The 22,705-nt window shown below is 39.6% G+C and overlaps 1 protein-coding gene across 2 annotated transcripts in view; it reads left to right on the forward strand.

Moving 5' to 3' along the window:
• Positions 1-13,080, forward strand: part of LOC131434512 (cyclic AMP response element-binding protein A) — a 179,464-nt gene extending 166,384 nt beyond the window's left edge. For both annotated transcript variants that reach the window (XM_058601266.1, XM_058601265.1), the window contains exons 3-6: positions 4,370-5,025; positions 5,095-5,673; positions 10,105-10,248; positions 10,331-13,080. In XM_058601266.1, coding sequence (XP_058457249.1) covers positions 4,370-5,025; positions 5,095-5,673; positions 10,105-10,248; positions 10,331-10,528 — 1,577 coding nt within the window. In that variant the 3' untranslated portion in view covers positions 10,529-13,080. The remainder of the gene's footprint in view (positions 1-4,369; positions 5,026-5,094; positions 5,674-10,104; positions 10,249-10,330) is intronic.
• Positions 13,081-22,705: the final 9,625 nt, after the last annotated feature.

The raw sequence follows: 22,705 nt of genomic DNA on the forward strand, positions 1-22,705 counted from the left end.
TCACAGAGCTTATTGTATTAAGCGATTTACTGGCAGTGAGATAGTGATTGAAACTAGCATAATTGAGAATTGATTTCTTTGAGCGCATTCGTAACACACGCATATCATTCAGACTAACGAGGAAAAGTTTTCTTTCGCTATGGTAAGAATTTTTCCAGCGCGGAAGAAAAATCATATACTCGTGTTTCTATGGCTTTCACCTTTACTGGTACTGGACATTTTCATGCTCGAAATAATTCACGTGATTGCAGTGAATTCAGGTGCTTCGCAATCAACGGAAGAACTGAATAATATTCTACAATTACTTTCCTTCAATTGAATCTCATGCAGTTTGGTATAACAATAGGCCGAATATGATACCGCTTGAAGTCATTAACTTTTGATTTTTTCCATTTTGGATTCTTAAAATATACTCATTTTTTATCGCCAAAATCAATTTGATGCGAAACTTAATTTTGTCGTGTTTATGAAGCAAAATCATTCAAAGTAAAAGGTGGTTTTTCGGTTTTCCTTCTGTCTTTCATTCAATTTATGTGGCAACCATTTTCCACACTTTCGGACTGTTTCCATAGCTTTTAAACTGTCAACAATTTCATTCAACTTTGCTTGCAATGTTTGAAGATGCACATTTTTGATTAAGTTCCTTGTTTTTCATTTCTCACATCAAAATCATTATCTCTGAAAAGTTTAAACCCTCTTTTGCAAGTTGCTTCTGTTATAGCATGATCACTATATGCCTCAACAAGCATCCGATGCGATTCAGCAGCACTTTTCTTCAAATTAACACCAAAAACGTATGCTTTCCGCAAATCATCTTTTTCTGATACAAAATTCGACATTCCTAACACGATGAAATGATATGATGTTGTTTGTTCAATGACTTGATGTAAACACTGTCCCAGAAAGTATGGACGCAACCAAAAACCGCTGTCATTTCGCAATGGTTCAGAATCTGTCAATTTTTATGGCTGCGTCCTGTTGTTTACACTCTTCTCTAACCACTTGTGCAGCTGTTTATTCGTTTTCATTAGTTTGTTTCAAAATGCGTGGACTTTCAGCAGAACAATTGTGTACAAATGGTGCACAGAACGCGGACTGTCACTGAGAAAGATAGCAAAAATGGAAGGAGTAACTGAAAAAACCGTGCGAAATGCAATCAGGAAGTTCGGTGAGGATAACACCTTTGAGGATAAACCGAAAACGGGTCGAAAAAAGGTCCTGCTAACCCTTCAGTTGGATAAACGTATACTGAAGGCGTTCGAGCAAAAGAAGGAGGTTTCAGTTCGGGCTATGGCCAAAATAGTGGGCACTTCGAAGTCAAATGTTCTTTGAGCTAAAGAACGTTTGAATCTTCGAACCTATAAGAAGCAGAAACAACCAAAACGTAGTTCGGAACAAGAAGCATCGATCAGGCCGAGGGTTCGAAAGCTGTACAACACGATTCTTGCTGGAAATTTGAACTGCATAATCATGGACGACGAAACCTACGTGAAACTCGATTACAAATCCTTGTCGGGACCACAATATTATACGGTGCGAGAAGGGCAAGTGTTAAACCAGTCCGAGACATCGATTGAAGTCAATTTGGCAAGAAAGCTATGGTCTGGCAAGCAATGTATAGCTGCGGTAAAATTTCGAAACCCTTCATCACCACTGCTTCAATGAACAGCGAAATATACATCAAGAAATGTTTACAAAAACGACTTCTACCCATGATTCGAAACCACAAGGATCCTGTTGTGTCGTTCACACCAAATTCTCATTATCGACACATTTGTATCTTAACGCTATCTTTATACCGTTATACCTGCTCTCTTAGAAGCAAGCAGTAAAGTGAATTGTAACGTAGTAACACATGAACGCTGTTTCGACAATAAGAAAAATACCCATAAATCTGATACACTCAAGTCATTTTTATACGGAGGAAACGTACCGCATAAAAATAAAATCGCATAATAAACATAATTTCGAAAATTGGAATAAAAAATCGTGTAACTTTGAAAACTCCGGATCGTCATTGCTTAAAATTCGTAAAACTAATGGAATTTTTGTTCAGTCCGATATCTAAAATATTCACGAAAGGTCTAGACTCAATGGGACTTTCCGAAATCAATTTTTTTATGACAGATGTCTAAACCTGATGTGTTTTGAAAATTTGCATATCGGATGCTATCGCTTCTTCAATGTTCGGTTTAAAGGTTCTGCAGTAAAAGATCGATCGAATGTGGTTTCAATTTTCAGATTTCTTTTCACACAATGGACGTCATGCGAAAAAATAACCAAATAAGTAATTATTTTTCTTGTAATGGTCAAATATTGATGACTGATTTTGAATAACCAACCAAGAAAAAGAAGAACACTAGTGGATAAGGATAGTAATTTTTGTTTAACCATTCAAATTGGTTATCGAGGTCGTTCAATAAGACCACTACGTGTTTGCCCATCGGTGTCAAGATGAGGACGGTATATGACGGATCTAACGAAAAAATATCCCATACAAAACAGTACATTCTCCCTTAAACTGCATCAAGATCAGGTAGTTGGGGAAAAACACATTCGAACTATGAAAGGTTATTTTGAATTTGATAGTATTGGAGAAACATCTGCCAAGAAATGCTTCCTAATGTATTACTTTCGAGGAAAAAATATCGGAAAAAATCTATCTTCTAGAGAACAGATCTCTGAAAATAGAAACAGAAAAGTCAGGGAATTTGGAATTTTCAAACAATCAATTACAATCTTGAATAAAATCATACTGGTGATTTTCTTTTATACATAAACTACTATAGTCCTTATCAGCTTTTGAAAAAATCGAACTTTTGATTGGATCAATGTAAAACATAACTTTTATTTTTCGATTATTACCGATTGACCTATTTGTAGCAGAGATGCAGAGATTCGTGCGTAATTTTGACAGAATTCGCTTAAAAATTGTTTTTTACTGCTAGGAATGTAAATTAATAATAATATTTTTGATAGTATGTTGTATGAAGCATTTGAACCGGAATGTATTTTTGTAATGTTGGCTCCAACGGAAAACACAGAACTAAATCTAGACAGATGTGATTCCTGCTTGGAGAGACTCTGCCACTTCATCGTAACCGGTGTCTCACCGAATTAGTTGATAAAATGAACCCAATTCAGATATTATTTTATTAGTCATATAAAATCAATTGAAAAAGCATTTTCTATAATCTAAGTGAAGTAAAACATTATTAACGGGTAGATTTTTATAGTTTTCACTCTTTTCATTCAATGGCGACTACCGTGTATTGAATATTCAGTATTCAAAGGCAAACAAAGCTTAGGTATTTTAATGTGAAATTAAACAGAGCTATGTTGCGTCAGTAGATTGTCAAATAGATTCATTAGTGAGTGTTATAATCGGCCCACCCACATCGAATCATCATCACTTTCGAGTGTGAAAACCTACCGTGTCTAAATCGCGATGCCAGCTAAGAAAACGAATCTTCCGAGTGTCATTCCTTCCGCATCGAACCGCTCGTTTTCAGCAATCAATGATCACAGTTGGCACTGAAAGAAGCCATACATTGTTTAATTGATTTACTGCTTGCTTGTGTGTTCCGCGTTTCGGGGCCGTTGCACCACGACAGCTTACCTCGCCGTACCAACGGCAGCCGGGTGCAACATTGTTGCAATCAATTCGAATTTAAAAGCTTCTCCATTGCCTACTTTACCATGTGCTTTGACGGATTGCTGACAATTCATTAAAACAATTTTCCCTTTTATTAGAAAATGATTATTTTTTTTGTCCTATGTTTTTCCATCGCGAGTCTGGCGAGTTTCGTCAGCTGATGGTAACTGTCTTCGCTCGGATGGTACCGGTTTTCATTAACGTCACACGTCGTTGACAACGTCGCCATGTCAATGGGAAATTACTTGTATTGGCATTATTAGTTTTTGTTTGAAAGGCGTACGATCGCTTATGTTAGGTTGTCATAAGAGGTATCTATATGATTTTAATTGGATGTAAACACGTGCTAAACTGCCAATGCATCAAACACTGGCAAACTTGTCTGCTATGTTTCTCCTCTTCCTAGCTATCAGGAAATTCAATTCAGGCGGGATAGTTTGCCTTAAGCCCCCTGTCCTTATGGTGTATTACACACAAGTCACTTGAGTAAATTGGATACACTTTTTCGCCCATACCAGTTGTAATAACATTAGACAATAACACACTGAAACTGTTTTACTGAGCAACTGAAACGGAATTGAGATTGAAACACTTGCGAAATTTAATTTCTTTTTTTTGTTACAACAAGAAGCTGTCCTTCGAATATTTTCAATTTTTAGATTTTCAAATCAGATATTTCTCATTTGAGTAAACTGTTATTTTTTCTGCTTTCAGATATGGAAGAAGAGTGCTATCCGGCGATCAGCATGAACACCGCTACAAATGGCCAAAACAAGCATCAAATCATTCACAGGCATCCGCCGTACATTCCCGTTCCGATATCGACGGCCGGTACGACGGTTCTCACTGCCTTCGGTGGGCACCATATGCCAGCTTTCAAAAATGTCACTTCTTCTACCGCTGGTGGTGGTGGTGGTGTTGGTGGTGGAGGCGGTGGCGGCGGAGTTATTGGCAATTTCAGTCTACTTAGTGCGCTCCAACAGCAGGCCAATAACAGTAACCAATCGCAGCAGGCCCAGCTGGCACTCGGACAAGCGATTAATTTAAACAACAATCACCTCACCTTGAACAACAACCTCGTGAAAACGGCTGGAAACAACTTCGGCAGCTTACTGCTTCCACCGGCCTACAGCAGCAAACGAAGTTGTTCTAATGATTCGTCCTCTTCCAGTTCAGGCAGTGTTGTTTCCGATGTCGAAATTGACGAGCTGACGGTGAAGGAAGAACCAATGTCTCCTGGCTCCAGCTGTCCTCCTTCTCCGGCATGTGCTGGTGCCGGCGGAACGGTTCTCAACAGTTACGCCATCTCGACAGTTAATCTGGCCAATATGGCAGCATATACCCAATCCGACCTTGTGTTGGAACACAAGGTACTTGTTCTGGTTTGTTAACTGGTTCCACTTTTCTGATAGATTGTGTTTTTTTTTTTTACTTTCCAGAATGGCACCCTCCAGCTCACACCCGCCTCGCAGAGTCTGCTTAAGAACCAGCAGATAGTTATCAATGGTAGCACAATCTGCACCACTAGTGGTAGCAGCAGCATAGCACAACCTGCATCCACACCGAAGATTGTGATGTCCAAGCTGAACATCAAAATGGAACCGCAATCGTCCACTTCCTTCGGTCTACCTCCGACGCCTCCTTCCTCGCTTCCGAGCGATGAATCTGAGGGCAACCAAAGTCCGGAGCATCACACGTCACCAATGTCCCCGCCTACCGCCGTGATCTCAGCGGTGTCACCTAGTACTACCGGTCCGGGTAGTAATTCTAGCAGCAGCAGCAGCAGCAGTAGCATCAGTAGTAGTAGTAGTAGCAGCAGCAGCAGTAGTAGTAGCAGCAGCAGTAGTTCCAACGGGAGTACACCGTCCAGCCGAAGGGCCTCGGTACATACGGCATCCGCTGCAGCAGTGATGAGTTCACCGGGTTGCGCGCAAGTTGCAGCCGTCCGAGCAGTTGCTGCAAGTCAGAATGCTACAACCAGGCAGCCTATCCACACACCGCTCATCAGTAGTCAACCGGTAAGAATTGAAGATCATAGGGATCCCATCTGTTACACTTCAGGATCATCAGTCTGCCTTGCATCATTTAATATCTCTTTGAACTACATGAAATTCAATAATCTCAGCTTTCCGGCTTGTCTTGTTTCATAATGGTTGAGTAAAGGCTGCCTAAAGGCTAATCGATACGCACCAAAGGAACGGATTCAATAAGCTTATAAATTCCGTCATAGGTGGTTCCGTTTTTAGGTCACAACAGCAAATCGCTTACCAATCTGGTTCACGAACACGAACCGGTGTAGGCTTAAACGCACTTCAACACCTTGCTACACAGTTAGTGAATCCTAGTTTCAGTTTTTTCGTAGGTTCGCGGATTCCTTTCCAAATCGCGGGATTCCTTGAGCACGCGACAAGCTGTTATTTTCGGCAACTTATTGAATTCTGATGGTCCTACTATTTCTGTTTCAGATTGTTTGTTGATTAATATGTCTTGATTGTAACGTTGGACAGTTTTTGATGTGGAACACATCTTTATTAGGGGTGCAAATCACAAACTGCACGTAGAAATGTGGTCAGGTTTTGTGGAGAAATTGAAAAAAACGCAAAAGAATTAAGCTTAGTACGAAATAAAATAAAAATGCGGCCATGCTTTTTTCACACTTTTGAATATAGATAGCCAAGAATAACTTCGACAGCTGGAAGCAGTACTATGACGAGCATCTGATTGGTGAAGTACTGGATACAGAGAACGACACAGGAATCAATCTGGGTGCACGCTCTGCCGACGACAGATTCCCAGCCCCTGATCTGTCGGAGATAAGTGAGGAGATCGGTAAGCTGAAGAACAACAAAGCCGCGGGCAATTACCAGTTGCCAGGCGAGCTGCTCAAACATGGAGGAGAGGCACTGGCTAGAGCGCTGCACTGGATGATTTCTAGGATTTGGGAGGAGGAGATTCTACCGCAGGAATGGATGGATGGAGTGGTATGTCCCGTCTACAAAAAGGGCGATAAGCTAGACTGTTGCAATTACCGCACAATCACATTGCTGAACGCTGCCTACAAGGTTCACTCCCAAATCCTTTGCCGTCGTCTATCACCAATAGCTAAGGAATTCGCAGGGCCGTACCAAGCGGGATTTACTGGAGCCGGCGCCACTACGGATCACATATTCGCGATAAGACAAGTACTCCAGAAGTGTCGTGAATACAACGTACCCACGCATCACCTATTCATTGACTTCAAAACGGCATACGACACAATCGATCGAGAACAGCTATGGCAGATAATGCTCGAATACAGTTTCCCGGATAAATTGACGCGATTGGTCAAAGCAACGATGGATAGAGTGATGTGCTACGTCAGATTTGGGAAAGTACCTTGTAGGAGGCGTTCAGCAGAGTGATCGCGCGGTAATTGCAGCAATCCAGCTTGTCACCCTTTTCGTAGATGGGACATACGATTCCTTCTATCCATTCCTCCGGAAAAATCTCGTCCTCCCAGATCTTGGTAACGACCCAGTGCAGTGCTTCCACTAGTGCATTACCACCGTGTTTTGGTAGCTCGCTTGGTAGTTGGTCACCTCACAGTTGTTCGTGAGAAGATTCCCGTTGGTGTCCTTGCACATATCTCTGGGTGAACGGTTCACCTTCTCGTAGAACTTCCTTGTGCCATTAGCACGGAACAGCTGTTCCATCGCTTCGCGATCTCGGTCTTCCTGTTGATCCTTTTTTCTACGAGATACCGAGTTTAATCTGTTCCGCGCCTGCCTGTATCGCTCCTCGTTTGTTCTCGTCCGGTGTTGCAGCTTGCTCGCCCAAACTGCATTCTTCTCAGCCACTAACTGTTCACATTCGTCATCGAACCAGTCGTTCCTTACGTTCGGACCCGCCGTACCTAGCGTTGATGCAGTGATACCTATGGCAGAACGGATGTCTCTCCATCCAGTTTGATGCGGCATGCAGGCTGTTCGACCTGCATACCAATCGGTACATCACCTCCTTTCTACCTGGGCATTCATGTCACCGATTACAATTTTTACGTCTCTTTGTAGGCACCCGTCGTAGGCTTGTTCCAGCTGCACGTAGAACGCTTCTTTCTCGTCATCATGTCTCCCTTCGTGTCAGCAGTGCACGTTAATGATGCTGTAATTGAAAAAACGGTCTTCAATTCTCAATTTACACATCCTTCCGGCGTTCACCGGCTGCCACCCAATCATTCGCTGACGCATCTTGCCCAGCACTATAAAGCCAGCCTTCAGCTCGTTCGTTGTGCCACAGCTTTGGTAGAAGGTAGCCGCTCGATGTCCGCTTTTCCACACCTTCTGTCCTGTCCAACAAATCCCCTGCAGCGCTACGACGTCGAAGGTGCGAGGATTTAGTTCGTCGTATATTATCCTATTGCAACCTGCGAAATCTAGCGACTTGCAGTTCCATGTTCCAAGTTTGCAATCGTAGTCCTTATTTCGTCGCGTGGGTCTATGCCGATTGTTCCGGGTCGTATTATCTCCTGTATTATTTGCAATAAATATTTTACGGGCTTATTAGACCTACGCCAACCCTCTGTCTCGGAGGATCGTCGTGCTTGCTCTGTTTAACATCCCAACTAGCACTAGGACGATCTCGTTGGTGGGGTTGCCACCTTGGATTTAGCTGGACGGAATACAGCATTTCATACTCAGCCGCTGGATACCAGAACAGACACTGTTTGAAGCCGCTCCTAACATGGAGTACAGCCGGTCCGACATCCTCCTAAGGAGGGTATCGAGAAGTAGTTAGTAACATTCAAACAGTTATTACTCTGAAATGGCTTAATTTTTTGCAGCGTGTTTTGCGGTGACATGTTTGTTTACATGTCAATAAAAGTTGCGCAATCGATTGGTTTCGGTACGGTTTATCGTTTCAATGATGAGTCGAATTGATCCGGAAACGCGAAAGAAAATTCTGCAGACTTGGTGCTCAGAAAGTGGTGTCACGGCCAAGCAATTCAACACCAGCATCGGGATGATTCAACGGAAAGTTCGGAACTCCCTGAAAACGTACAAGTAACAGAAGGTGCCGCAAAAGTCCCTGGTACAGCAAGTTCAGGCCAAAACAAGAGCGCGAAACTGTATAACCGGATTCTACAGAATAAATACGGATGCATCCTGATCGACGACGAAACCTACGCCAAGGAAGACTCTCGAGCGCTGCCCGGACCGCAATATTATACGAAATCGGTGTACCAGGACCTGGACGACGCTGACACCACGGTGGCGATGGAAAAGTTTGGGCGGAAGGTGTTGGTCTGGAAAGCAATTTGTACCTATGGTTTGCGGTCGTCGATTTTCTTCACGAAGGGCACAATTAACGCCAAGGTGTACGAGGAAGAACGTTTGAAGAAGAGAATGCTGCCACTGTACAGAAAGCACAAGGCTTCTCCTCTCTTCTGGTCGGATTTGGCTTCAGCCCATTACGCCAACTCCGTTCTACAGTGGCTGTCAAAAAATAATGTACAATTCGTGGAAAAGGACATCAACCCACCGAACTGCCCGGATCTTCGGCCAATTGAAAGGTATTGGGCAATTGTCAAGCGGCACTTTCGGAAGGAAGGTACAGTGTCCCAAAACATGCAGGAGTTAAAAAAACTGGACAGCTGTCACCAGGAAAGTCACAAAGTAACTGTGCAGAATTTAATGAAGAATGTCAAGTCCAAAGCGCGAGCGTTTCACAGAAACTAGGATTTTCTTCAATACAATCAGTGAAATGCATAAAAATGTCATTTATCTACAGTATATTGAAAACTGATGTCAAAATATGTTTTTTTTTCGCTTTTTTAATTCAATAATCAATGTTGCTAACTACTTTTCGATACACTCCTTAAGAGGACCCCCTTCCCTGTCACCATACGACAGTTAAGTTAAGATTTAGTTATTTTGAACACGAGTAATGTTTACGTTACGGTCAGCTTGAAATCCATTCCCAATTCAAATTGTAATTGTAGTTCGCTTGGACAGTATAAATAGCTTCGATTATTTAGGGTTTTCGTCTACTCTGAACGTAAAATTATTAAATCAGTGTACAGTACATTAAACAGACTGGCTAAAATTACCCTGTAAATACCTGTAACGCACTAACCGGAATCGGAAGATCCTAAAGCAAGTTATCAGCGAAGCCATGTTTTCACTATTTGATCGAGTTTCATACGCGCCAACTATGTTTTTCTGCAAACAAGATGCCACTTATAAATTCCATTGCGCTGACGTACGAAATGTACACGTGTATCGTATACAGGTTAAGAACTGTTAAATGAAATTGATTTCATAATTATGAATGCGACAGCAATGAAACTGTAAAAATATGAAAATTGACACAATCCTAAAATTTGACTTATGGTATTCTTAATTTCAGTGTAGTGATCAAATGTCAATTATTCGTCAGCTTGTATTCCTAAATCTTTTCTTTTGCTATTGCAGAAAGGATCAACGGGCACACTTATTTTGACAGAGGAAGAAAAACGTACGCTGTTGGCCGAAGGATATCCCATACCGGCACGACTTCCGTTGACAAAGGCCGAAGAGAAATCTCTCAAAAAGATTCGGCGGAAGATTAAAAATAAGGTAAAACATTTCCGACATGCGGTGCTGAACAAATTTCGAAAATTGTGATTTCTTACCAATTTTTCCTTAACAACATTTACAGATTTCCGCCCAGGAAAGTCGACGAAAAAAGAAGGAATACATGGACCAGCTGGAGCGCCGTGTCGAGATTTTAGTCTCCGAAAATCTTGACTACCGGAAAAGAGTCGAATCTCTTGAGGATTCCAACCAGAATCTGATGACGGAACTGGGGAAGCTACGTTCACTCATCAGCCGACAGCAAAATGTCCGCAAGATGTAAGAATTACGGTTCAAGTTTGCGTTAATGCGCAGGAACGAATGAAAATTTATTTTTCTATGCGACAAAATGCATCTCTGGATTTCCTAAACTGTAACATGTACAAAGTAGTTAATTTTTAGGATGAGTTCAAAAGTGCATTAGATAAAAATCGTTAGTAACAAGTGAGGTACTAGACATAATGTGATAGTAACCACACCGAATTCTATGTTTTTGATCTTGTTGATGATTAGAAAATTTTTTTCGTGCAATACTTTTACTGACCCGCACCTTCAAAGTCGGTGCAGATATTTATTTTTTACAGAATTTTTCCCTACTCTCCATATCTCACCACTCTTCGGTCGTGAATTTCGGAAGATTTATCGTCTAACAGAGACAAGAGACACTAAGAATGATTACAATAATACAACTACATTCCCTTAGCTAGATGGTTATTGCTTAAATGTTGATTCCTAGAGATGATTCATAGATTTATCGTTGATAACACCAACCCAACACAGAACCAATAGAATTCTTTGATATTAAGGTTAGCTATAAACTTTGGCTAGGGAGAAAAAGAAATAGTTCCAAATACGACCACGAGCAAACAAAATGATCGAGTGTGCCTCTAACGACATTCCCCTCTCAATGGTAACATTAGCCAACTGGCCACCCGTGGCACTTGCCGAAGCTTAAGAAAGCTTTCAAGTTCTTGTTATACGGTTTCGTACAACTTATCACCGCACAAAGGCGCTCGTGTCGTCATCAGTCCTCTACCGGGTTTCCGATGAACCTCTGCGATAAACGAGAAAGAGAAAAGCACGATTGTTTAGAGGGTTAATTTCATCGATAGTTTGTAAGTCAGTTTAGTTCCATCGATATAAGAATGATTAGTATGGTAACATTTTCCGTTACAGTAACGATAAAACTTGCAAATCTTGTATTTAAGTTGTTTTTTCTTCTGTTTTGTTGATCAGTTTGTGTACATATTCGCAATGGACGCAAAAGTGGACTATTCGGGTAAACAGCAGTAAGTAGGTCAAAATACCGACAGAGGAATCAGTTGCCCGGCAACTGGTTGGTATGTAAATAGCTGAGTTAAGTACGTTTTCCAAATTCATCCATACTAGCGCACTTCGGACCTCAATCATTTTGAGAGAATATAAACGTTTTTCATGTTGAAATTTATCCGTCTATGCAGAGATAGCAGAATGTTCGTTTTTGTTTTTTCAAAAGAATCAAAGTATCTACCGTTTTGGCTTGCTCAAATAACAAGCCAACTAACACTAGCTCGAAGAAAGAGAGAGAGAGAGAGAGAGAAGAACACGAGTACTTACGGGAATTATGATTGAATATATTATTTACCTATTACGTCGCCGTAATGTTTGTGAGAGGATGTGTTTTCGCCTAGGTAAGTGTACATTTTGAATCACAAAAGTCGACCGAAAACAAGAGGAATATATTTTATATAAAAGTGTACATTGTTAAACGAACGATAGAATAACCAAACTAAATACTTAACCGTAGCGAACAGAAGGATTTTGCTAGATTTACAAAGACCTTAACTGATATACTTTGTAGGTATTGTCCGAGGAGGAAACGAGAAGCCGGGAAGCATTTTTATACATTTATTATCTTAGGGAGAATGATAATCATAATGATATAGCAGAGATCTAAAGGTGCTCTGCGAGACCTAATCCACACTATTTACAGTTAAACGGGGAAGTTTCTGTTCCGCTCGGATGATTTAAGAAATCACCTCGATATATTAGTAGGCTAATAAAAGTAAAAACGTTAATCTATTTCTGCCATTTTAAATATTAGTTTTATTATGAGGTCATAACGAAAACTATTAGAATGAAGATGTACGTGTAATATTTAAGCAGATAATACAGCTATGTTAAGCTAAGCTAAGTGCTATTTTGATGACTGATGAATTCATATATTTTCGGGTCTTGCGACCCACTTGACTAGTAATTCTTCCAATAATATTCTAACACACGGCTAATTATTGTGCAATTTAAGCTTTTTTTCCTTATTTAAATTGTTATCTATATTTTGTTTATGTTTATTTTTCCAATATTTTAAATCGAAACAAAAAAAAAAACAATAAAATATGTTACCTACATCATTTTGAATTTAGTTTTAAGTTTGCTGATGTCTTAACTATTTTTAAGATTGTAATACCTACTCTTCACGCTGCACGCTCCTTCTAATATTTCGCTCACCGTAGGTGGTGTTGATATTATTGCAACCTACTGGCGACTAGTTGTTGCAATACACGTTTCTCAACCAGCAGACAACCAGCATTGCGCGCATATTGCAGGTATGAAAAACTGAGCATTTATGAAATGACTGTATATTTAGCTTACCAGCGTAAATCCTAAAGATAAATTAAAGTATCAAACCTAATACATTCTTACGAAACGAACACATACCCAAACAGAAACGTGAATAGAAAGAACCAACAATGAGTCAATGATATGAAAATTTAGGAAATTGATTGCTCCTACTCTTCTGTAAAAGTTACTTAACGAAAAACGAACAGAAAATAAATACACATCTTATTACCGAAAGCCGATGGCTGCCGCAGCCTGTTTTGTGCTCAATTCCCTCCTCCGATGTTCGGAGGAAGGTTCGACCGAAAAATTCCTTTTTGCAATAATAGATAACCGACTGTCAATAATAGTACACCTGGTACCCCTAATATATGGTTCCCTTCGTTTGCATCCCGGAGATACACACGGACCTACCTACTGAAACACTATTAATAGCTAATAAAATAGTTTCATTACGAAGAGACTGATGGTTGGTTGCATGCAGCCGAGCGGATGCTGCACGGTTAGTACGGTTGTCGGCCGTGGTTTTGCAGTGTTAGTTTTCGCAACTGTCAGCATCCGATGCGAATTTTCCACTTTTCGTATGAGACGGAAAACTATAGCTATATAGGTAGGTGTAGTTTTCCCATTTACCGGATGCATTTTCGGATGATAGTTTTCGATTGAGTGTTTGCCAACTCTCTTCGATGTTGACTGAACGTTGGAATTTTTCCACAGGGCTCCGAGATAGGAAGCTTTGCACTTTCGGCACCTTTGTAGGTTTCTAGATAAAGCTCTTTTTTAGAAATTGAATGTCCATAATACATAATTAAAGCTTGTTGGCTCTGATTAGATCGAGGTAAAAATAATTGTGGATTAAAATGTGAGCTAATAATTTCAACCAGATAAGAAATTTTACCTTGTTAGATTCTTTGTTGCCGCAAAATCGGCAATAAGTATTGCCATATGAGATATCGATTAATCAGTATTGGAAACGAAACGGCTGGGATCGTTTCTTTAGAAAACTTGTTTAAATTTCCTGGATCCGCAATCTAGGTTCGTTTGCTGTGTATTCATTTGAGAGCTACTCTATCAAGACGTCTTGAAAAAAGCATGAAGTAATTCATTCGTTCGTAATGGCTAAATGGATTCAAGATTTAGTATCATAAACATATGCTTATTGGAAAAAATGCTGTCTTGGTTCAAAGTCTGTCGAATCAGTTTGCTTCGATACCTTGTTCAAGACAGTCTTCAAAATAAACCCTGTTACTGCTGGGACTACAGAAACAGGAAAACAATATCAATGGTGCTTTCTCTACACCAGCTTCTAGCAAGTAACCCACGAGAGATCTCTGAAACAGAGCTTAATGATAATAAAAAATTACCATCAACGAACCAAGCATCTGCATCCAGTGTACTACATGGTACAGTCACGTACCCAGAGGGTGGGCCCGAGGGGCCCTGGCCCCTCCCGAAATCAAAAACATATAATTACTTAGATCGTCTCAGACATGTGTTACAGAAATAACAAGACAGTAAACGTAAAGAAATGTGGAAAAGTTTGAAGTGTTTGTTAAAAACAAGGAACACCGAGAATTAGGTACATAAGCAATCTTCAGTAACATTATTTTTCAATCATTTCAGTAAAAACCATTCAAGCGAAGAGGTTGTGTTTCGATTGTACTGGCTCGTGAGTTAACGGCTGATACCGAGACAATTCTAAGCTTCAGGTAGTTAAACTGCCCATAGCAAACGTAATATTCGGGGCGTTTCCCGACTGGAAAGCTAGCAACGAAGGCCATCCCGTTCATACGCACAGAGGTGTAGAAACACAGAGGTGCGAGAGCATAGAAGTGACGAGTCACAGAGGTGCCATCGCATAAAGGTGCGAAGACGAAGGGGTGCAAAGGCACAAAGGTGCTAAAGCAACCCAGTGCTGATCTACCAGGTACCAGAAATTGTACGCTGCGTAGGATCAAAAGAGACGGCATATATCGCGAGGTGCTACACTGCAAGCATCGCATTTGATCGCCACCAAGAGCAAAAGCACTGTACCTGGGGTCAGGTACAGGCAGCACAGCAAGTGCAGTGGTGTTCACAACGACGGCAGAGCAACTGAGATAGCAGTAAACGACAGAAGACTGCCAATTGGAAACAGCAGAAGACTGCCAATTGGAAATCGTTGGAAGAGCTTCACGTCGTTCTTCACGATAAAGGAACAGAGACATCAGCTACAAGGTAGATTTAATTTAATTTATTTTTTATTTCTTATATCTGAAATTTTACTAAACATAAGTTTTTATTTTGGTATTATTAATTTACAAAAAAATTTAATGTAATGGATGATCTTATGGAAGATCATTCGAATCCGATTCCGGATACTAGTAAGAGTTTAAATACTCCGAGGGCTAAACATTATCCACAGGGTACCACTGGGCCATGGATAGTCTATCTTCGAAAAAAAGAAAAGATTTTAAATTTGATGCAAATTACCAAGGATTTGACATCACATTTCTCTGAAGTTAAAGAAATATGTAAAGTTAATAGAGATAAAATTCGAGTTGTTGTCAATGACTTGAAACAGGCGAACGAAATTGTAACCTGTAAATTATTTTCTGTTGAATATCGAGTTTACATTCCATCGAAGGAGGTGGAAATTGACGGTGTCGTGACTGAAGCAAGTCTGACGGCCGATGATTTACTTAAAAATGGAGTTGGTCGTTTTAAAAACTCCATGCTTGAGGGAGTTAAGATACTCGAGTGCAAGCAATTGTACTCAGCATCTATTGTCGATGGAAAAAAGTCGTATCGTCCCTCAGATTCGTTTCGTGTAACATTTGCCGGATCTGCGTTGCCTAGCCATGTCTATATCGATAAAATTCGTCTTCCTGTTCGGCTTTTCGTACCGCATGTTATGAATTGCACGAACTGTAAAAAATTCGGGCATACAGCTACTTACTGTAGTAATAAGTCCAAATGTATCAAATGTCAAGGGCCTCATAAGGATAATCTTTGCGATAAAAATGTTGAAAAATGTGTTTATTGTGGGGAGAGACCTCATGATGATCTTTCAGTATGCGCTGCATTTAAGTTGCGTAAAGACAAAATGAAGCTTTCTTTAAAAGCACGGTCTAAGCGCACATATGCAGAAATGCTTAAAACGGTCATACATGTCTCCCCCTTGGAAACCGAAAACGGTTTTTCAAATCTTATGGAGCCAGAGGAATCTGACTCCGACGGAAATAGTGAAGATACCTCGTTTGTCACTCCTCAAGGGTCTGTTAAGAGGAGATTAACAAACCACAAAATACCTAAAAAGACACCTAAAATTACATCTTCAAAAAAAGATCCCCGTGTTAAAGCTAAAAAGCCAAATTTAAAACCAAAAACTGTGCCTCCTGGTTTGTCAAATTCACAAACCAATCCAGAAACTAGCTCAAGGAAAGACAATAATCCAGTGGGCTCCGTTTCACATTCACCAACAGGATTACTTAAGTTTTCGGAAATTGTAGAATGGATTTTCGCAGCATTCAATATTTCTGAACCTCTAAAGACTATCATAACGGCATTCCTTCCAATAGCTAGAACTTTTTTGAAACAGTTATCAGCTCAATGGCCAGTTCTTTCAGGTTTTGTATCATTTGATGGATAATTTATCATCCGCCGCAAATGATTCAATCACTGTCCTGCAGTGGAATTGTCGAAGCATCATGCCAAAACTTGATTCATTTAAAGTTTTGTTGCATAGTCAAAAATGTGATGTAATTACTTTGTGCGAAACATGGCTTACATCAAACATAGCCTTAAGTTTTAATGACTTTAACATTATACGTCTCGATAGAGACTCTCCGTATGGTGGAGTGCTTTTAGGAATTAAGAAATGTTATTCCTTTTATAGATTAAATATTCCTTCGACTTCTAGTATAGAAGTTGTTGCTTGTCAAATAAACATTAAAGGAAAGGACATTTGCATTGCTTCAGTATATATTCCTCCAAGAGCTCAAGTTGGACAACGACAGCTTAATGAAATTGTCGAAGCCCTTCCTGCTCCACGTTTGATTTTAGGAGATTTCAATTCGCACGGAATGATGTGGGGTTCCGTTTACAATGATAGCAGATCATCCTTAATATATAATATTTGCGACAATTTTAGCATGACGGTACTAAATATGGGTAGCATGACACGGATCCCAAGACCTCCTGCACGTCCAAGTGCATTAGATTTATCTCTTTGCTCGACTTCAATTCGACTAGATTGCACCTGGAAAGTATTTCCTGATTTACACGGTAGCGATCATTTACCAATCATCATCTCAATTAGCAGTAACAAAGGCATTGCTAATTCAGTTAATATTCCATATGATTTGACAAAAAATATTGACTGGATTAAATACCAAAGTAATATTTCAAGTGCCTTAACTTCAATGGAAGAGCTCCCCCCACTTGAAGAATATGACTTCCTCGTTTGTTCGATTCTGGAGGCCGCAGAACAAGCCCAAACCAAACGATTTCTTGGTCCATTGTCTAACAGAAGGCCTCCAAACCCTTGGTGGGACAAAGAGTGCTCAGATGCTAAGCACGCGAAACAAAATGCCTTCAAGATGTTTTTAAAACGAGGAGGAGGAACTCCTCAGAATTTTGAAAAATTCTTGACTTTAGAAACCAAGTACAAGAGCATACTTCGGGCCAAGAAATGTAGCTATTGGAGACATTTTGTCGAAGGTTTGTCAAGAGAAACCTCAATGAGCACTCTTTGGAATACGGCCAGACGAATGAGGAATCGTAACGTAGGAAATGAGAGTGAGGAATACTCGAACCGATGGATATTTGATTTTGCGAGGAAAGTTTGTCCAGATTCTGTTCCTACGCATAGCATTATTAGGGAATCTTTTTCAAATAATGGTTCCATTGATAGCCCCTTTTCTATGATGGAATTTTCCATAGCACTCATGTCTTGTAACAATAACGCTCCTGGGTTGGACAGAATTAAATTCAACTTGGTGAAGAATCTGCCCGACCTCGCAAAAAGACGTTTGTTGGAATTGTTCAACAAGCTTCTTGAGCAAAATATTGTTCCACCTGACTGGAGGCAAGTGAAAGTTATCGCCATTCAAAAGCCGGGGAAACCAGCTTCCAATCACAACTCATATAGACCCATCGCGATGTTGTCCTGCATCAGAAAATTGTTCGAAAAAATTATTCTACGACGTCTCGACACTTGGGTCGAGACGAACGGTTTGTTGTCAGATACTCAGTTTGGCTTCCGTAGAAATAAAGGGACGAATGATTGCCTTGCATTACTTTCGTCTGACATCCAAATTGCCTTCGCTCAAAAGCAACAAATGGCATCTGTATTTTTAGACATTAAAGGAGCATTTGATTCAGTTTCCATTGATGTTCTTTCAGACAAGCTTCACCAACATGGACTCCCAGCGGTTATAAATAATTATTTGCACAACCTTTTGTCAGAGAAACGCATGCATTTTTCACATGGCGATTTGGTAACATTCAGAATTAGCTACATGGGTCTACCGCAAGGCTCTTGCCTCAGTCCGCTCCTCTATAATTTTTACGTAAATGACATTGACAGCTGTCTAGTATCCCCATGTACACTAAGACAATTGGCAGATGATGGCGTAGTTTCAGTTACTGGACCCAAAGCTATTGATCTGCATAAACCATTGCAAGATACCTTAGATAACTTGTCCGATTGGGCTGTTCATCTTGGTATCGAATTCTCTGCGGAGAAAACAGAGCTGGTCGTCTTTTCACGAAAGCATGATCCCGCGCAGCTTCAGCTTCATATGATGGGAAGAATGATCCAACAGGTTTTGACTTTCAAATACCTTGGGGTGTGGTTTGATTCCAAATGCACGTGGGGAGGACACATTAGGTATCTGATAACGAAATGCCAACAAAGAGTAAATTTTCTTCGAACAATAACCGGATCTTGGTGGGGTGCTCATCCGGAAGATCTAATAAAATTGTATCAGACAACGATACTTTCAGTGATGGAATATGGATGCGTTTGCTTTCGTTCCGCTGCAAACTCTCATATTATCAAATTAGAGCGAATTCAATATCGTTGTTTGCGAATTGCTTTAGGCTGCATGCATTCGACACATACAATGAGTCTTGAAGTTCTGGCGGGAGTTCTTCCATTGAAGGATCGTTTTTGGGAGCTTTCGTCGCGACTGCTAATAAGATGCGAGGTACTGAATCCCCTAGTTATTAATAACTTCGAAAGGCTAGTTGAGCTTCAATCTCAAACAAGATTCATGACTGTATATTTTAACCATATGTCACAGGAAATCAACCCTTCAAGATATATTCCTATCCGTGTCAGCCTCCTAAATGTCCCTGACTCAACTTTATTTTTCGACACATCCATGCAGCGCGAAGTGCGTGGAATTCCGGAACACCTACGCTCGTTGGAAATCCCAAAAATATTTACAAGTAAGTTCAGGCATATCGACTCTGAGAAAATGTTTTACACGGACGGATCGCGAATTGAAGAAGCGACAGGGTTTGGTATGTTCAACAATAATGTTTCGGTCTCCTTTAGGCTTCAAGAACCTGCATCTGTTTATATAGCAGAGTTAGCAGCAGTTCATTATAGTTTGAGTATAATCGTCACATTATCTCCAAACCATTATTTTCTTTTCACAGATAGTCTGAGTGCAATTGAAGCCATTCGCTCAAAGGCTGCTGGCAAAAATGAACCTTTTTTCTTGGGCAAAATAAAACAGTGCCTGAACGTCATATTGAATAATAATTATCAAATCACAATAGTTTGGGTTCCGGCTCATTGCTCCATTCCAGGCAATGAAAGAGCCGATATTTTAGCCAAACGTGGTGCTATTGAGGGTGAAATTTATGAGAGACCAATTGCTTTCAATGAATTCTATAGCGCGTCTCGCCAAAGAACACTTGCCAGCTGGCAAGCTTCTTGGGATAAAGATGATCTGGGTCGGTGGATGCACTCAATTATTCCTAAAATATCGACAAAGGCATGGTTCAGGGGACTGGATGTGAGTAGAGATTTCATTCGTGTGATGTCCAGACTCATGTCCAATCACTACACGTTAGATGCACATCTCCTTCGAATTGGACTTTCCGAGACTAATCATTGTGCTTGTGGCGAAGGTTACCGCGATATTGACCATGTTGTTTGGACATGCGTGGAGTATCGTGATGTCAGATCTCAACTAATAAATTCCTTGCGTACCCAAGGTAGACTATCCAATGTCCCAGTTCGCGACATTCTTGCTTGTCGTGACGTTCCTTACATGAAACTTCTTTATTATTTCATTAAGTCCATTGGAGTTCCAATTTAAATTTTATTTTATGTTAGATTTTTTTCTCTTCCATGAGCTCAACCAATAGCCAGCTATCTTATATTAAATAAAAGTGATGAACTGATACAAACAAACCTGAAATAGTTATAAGATCATGTACAAAATAAATGTATTTCATTCAATGTAATTTATAATAGCAACTCGCTTGATAAAAACAGTGTTTAGATTAACTAATGAATACCAACATACTAATAGGATATTCGAAATGTATTAGGTTTAAAGTACTATGTATTGTAGATGCCACGGCGAAGAAAAACTTATGTATATTGCCTATGAAATAAACGTATTTATGAAAAAAAAAAAAAATTATTTTTCAATATTTGGGCCCCTCCCGAAATGAAATCCTGGGTACGGGCCTGACATGGTAGATCTTTTTCAACTACAAGAACAGCAACAGCGTCGAAATGATTTACTTTATTATTTTACTTCCAAATTTAATACATGAATCATAATCTAGCAAGAACCAAGGAAAAATATTGTTTGTATGTATTTTACAGTATTAAAATTACAACATTATAATCCAGCACTGTTTTGACTCTAAACTGTGCACAGGTTAGACCGATGGAAACTTTTGGACCCTGAATAAAGGTGAAAGCATGTCAAGGCACGGGATTCCATTACAATATTTGAAGAAGAATGAATAAAAAATCCAACATCAAACTGGCAAATTGTCTGTGCTGTGCTGAAGCTTTAAAGCAGCATAAGATCGAGCGGACGCTCCTTGGTGTACAAGTTTATAGATTTCGGAAATATCACGTCGAACTGTAGTAGAGTGTAACAGAGAACAGAGCAATGAGACTGGTTCCGTTCCCTAGCACCGAAAAAGATTAGTCCCTAAATAAATTCGTATTGTTAATTCCACCCTATAAAGAATTTGAAAAATTGAAAAAAATTCAAACCTTGCCCATATTTATGTATATAATATCAATAAATCTAGCAACTCCTGAATTTTCAATATGTTATTCATGGCGAGAATTTTCTCTAAATTTTTATAAGCAAATAAAATGTGTAAATTTAAATTATTTCCTGCATGCCTGAACTTTTTGAAGCGATAATGGATTAATTAGTCAATTTTAAAATATTATATCACTTATATGTAACATGACTTTAATCAAGGTTGCTGTGATTTCCGTACAATGATTTCTGTACAACGCTGTACGCGAACAACGATGAGGTGACAGACATGTTTTGCGCACAGAATGAATATACGGTGAAACGAAACAACTCAAAGCTTAGCTTGATTTACCAGCTCCGATATTCGATAAAAACTTTTGCGGTTTGAAGTGTATTCCAAGTAACTGATTTATGACAGATATAACCAATGCCTCTCTGAATTATTAAACTAGTTTTGTGTGTGAGTGTTCATCGGATGACAGTTTCACTCATATCAGATTTTATGGTTTTAAAGTACATTTATGATACTGGGATACAGGGTTTTTTCCTTCATTGTTTGAATGTAATTAGCATTAGGGAAAATAAGATGTCCTTAATTTTGATGTTCTACCGTAACATTCACTAACATCTAATAAAAATAGAAAAAATATGAAAGGCTTTTTGAACTAAATTGCGGAACACTAGCACCATTTTTTATGCAGCGAAGGTGATTTCTACCAAAAAAAGATGATGAATCACAAAATTTTGTTTGTAAATAATGCCGACTTTTGCCAAATCCACATAAATTTCAAGGTCATAATTCCTTTTTCACCCGCATACTCACGATAAAAATAAGAGCCCATAAACTTCAACATTAGGCCTTAATATAGTAAATAAATCTAAGATATTATTAGTATGTAACCATCAACAACGGCATGGCACACACATATTCCAGAAAAATACTATCAACGTAACAGATTATTCATTACGAAATTATCATAAAAAGGATTATGCTTATCATATAGCTGATTTTAAAACCTTCTTGAATTTTAAATCGTTCCAAAATAGATTTGACATTGGTTTATTGCTTTATTTTGCTTCATAAATCTTATGAAAAATGGTCTACTAGACTGGAATATAATCTCATAATGGTTTTATTACGATTTTGAGGAGTTTAAATCTGTTATACTATATTTATGAAGTAACACTGGAAACTACTATGTAAAAGTATTAGCCGAAACTTGTTTTCGTTCGGCACGTCAGGAAACAGACTCAGCACTTCGGTGCTTATTACAAGTGTGTTGCAAAAAGCAATAACTTTACGTCTGCTTAGCGGTTCAAATTGAACTGTTTAAGTTTGCATTAAGCAGTAGTGATGGGCAATACGGCTCATTTCAATGAGCGGCTCTGAACTGTACGCTTTTTCGTAAGAGCCGGTTCAATTGAAACGCTCATCGGTTCTTACTCAATAAATGTCAATGTGGAGAAGCGGTTCGAAAGAGTGAGTGTAAGAGCCACGAAAATACACGAGCGGTATGGGCGATCTAACGTCGTGTTTCACAAAGTGTACGTGTGCGAGGATGATGATTGCAAGTTTATCTTTCAAAACGCAAGAGAAAAAACTTCCACTTATAAAATCATTTATACATCTT

The sequence above is a fragment of the Malaya genurostris genome, chromosome 3 (genome assembly GCF_030247185.1).
Source record: "Malaya genurostris strain Urasoe2022 chromosome 3, Malgen_1.1, whole genome shotgun sequence".
Taxonomy (NCBI): domain Eukaryota; kingdom Metazoa; phylum Arthropoda; class Insecta; order Diptera; family Culicidae; genus Malaya; species Malaya genurostris.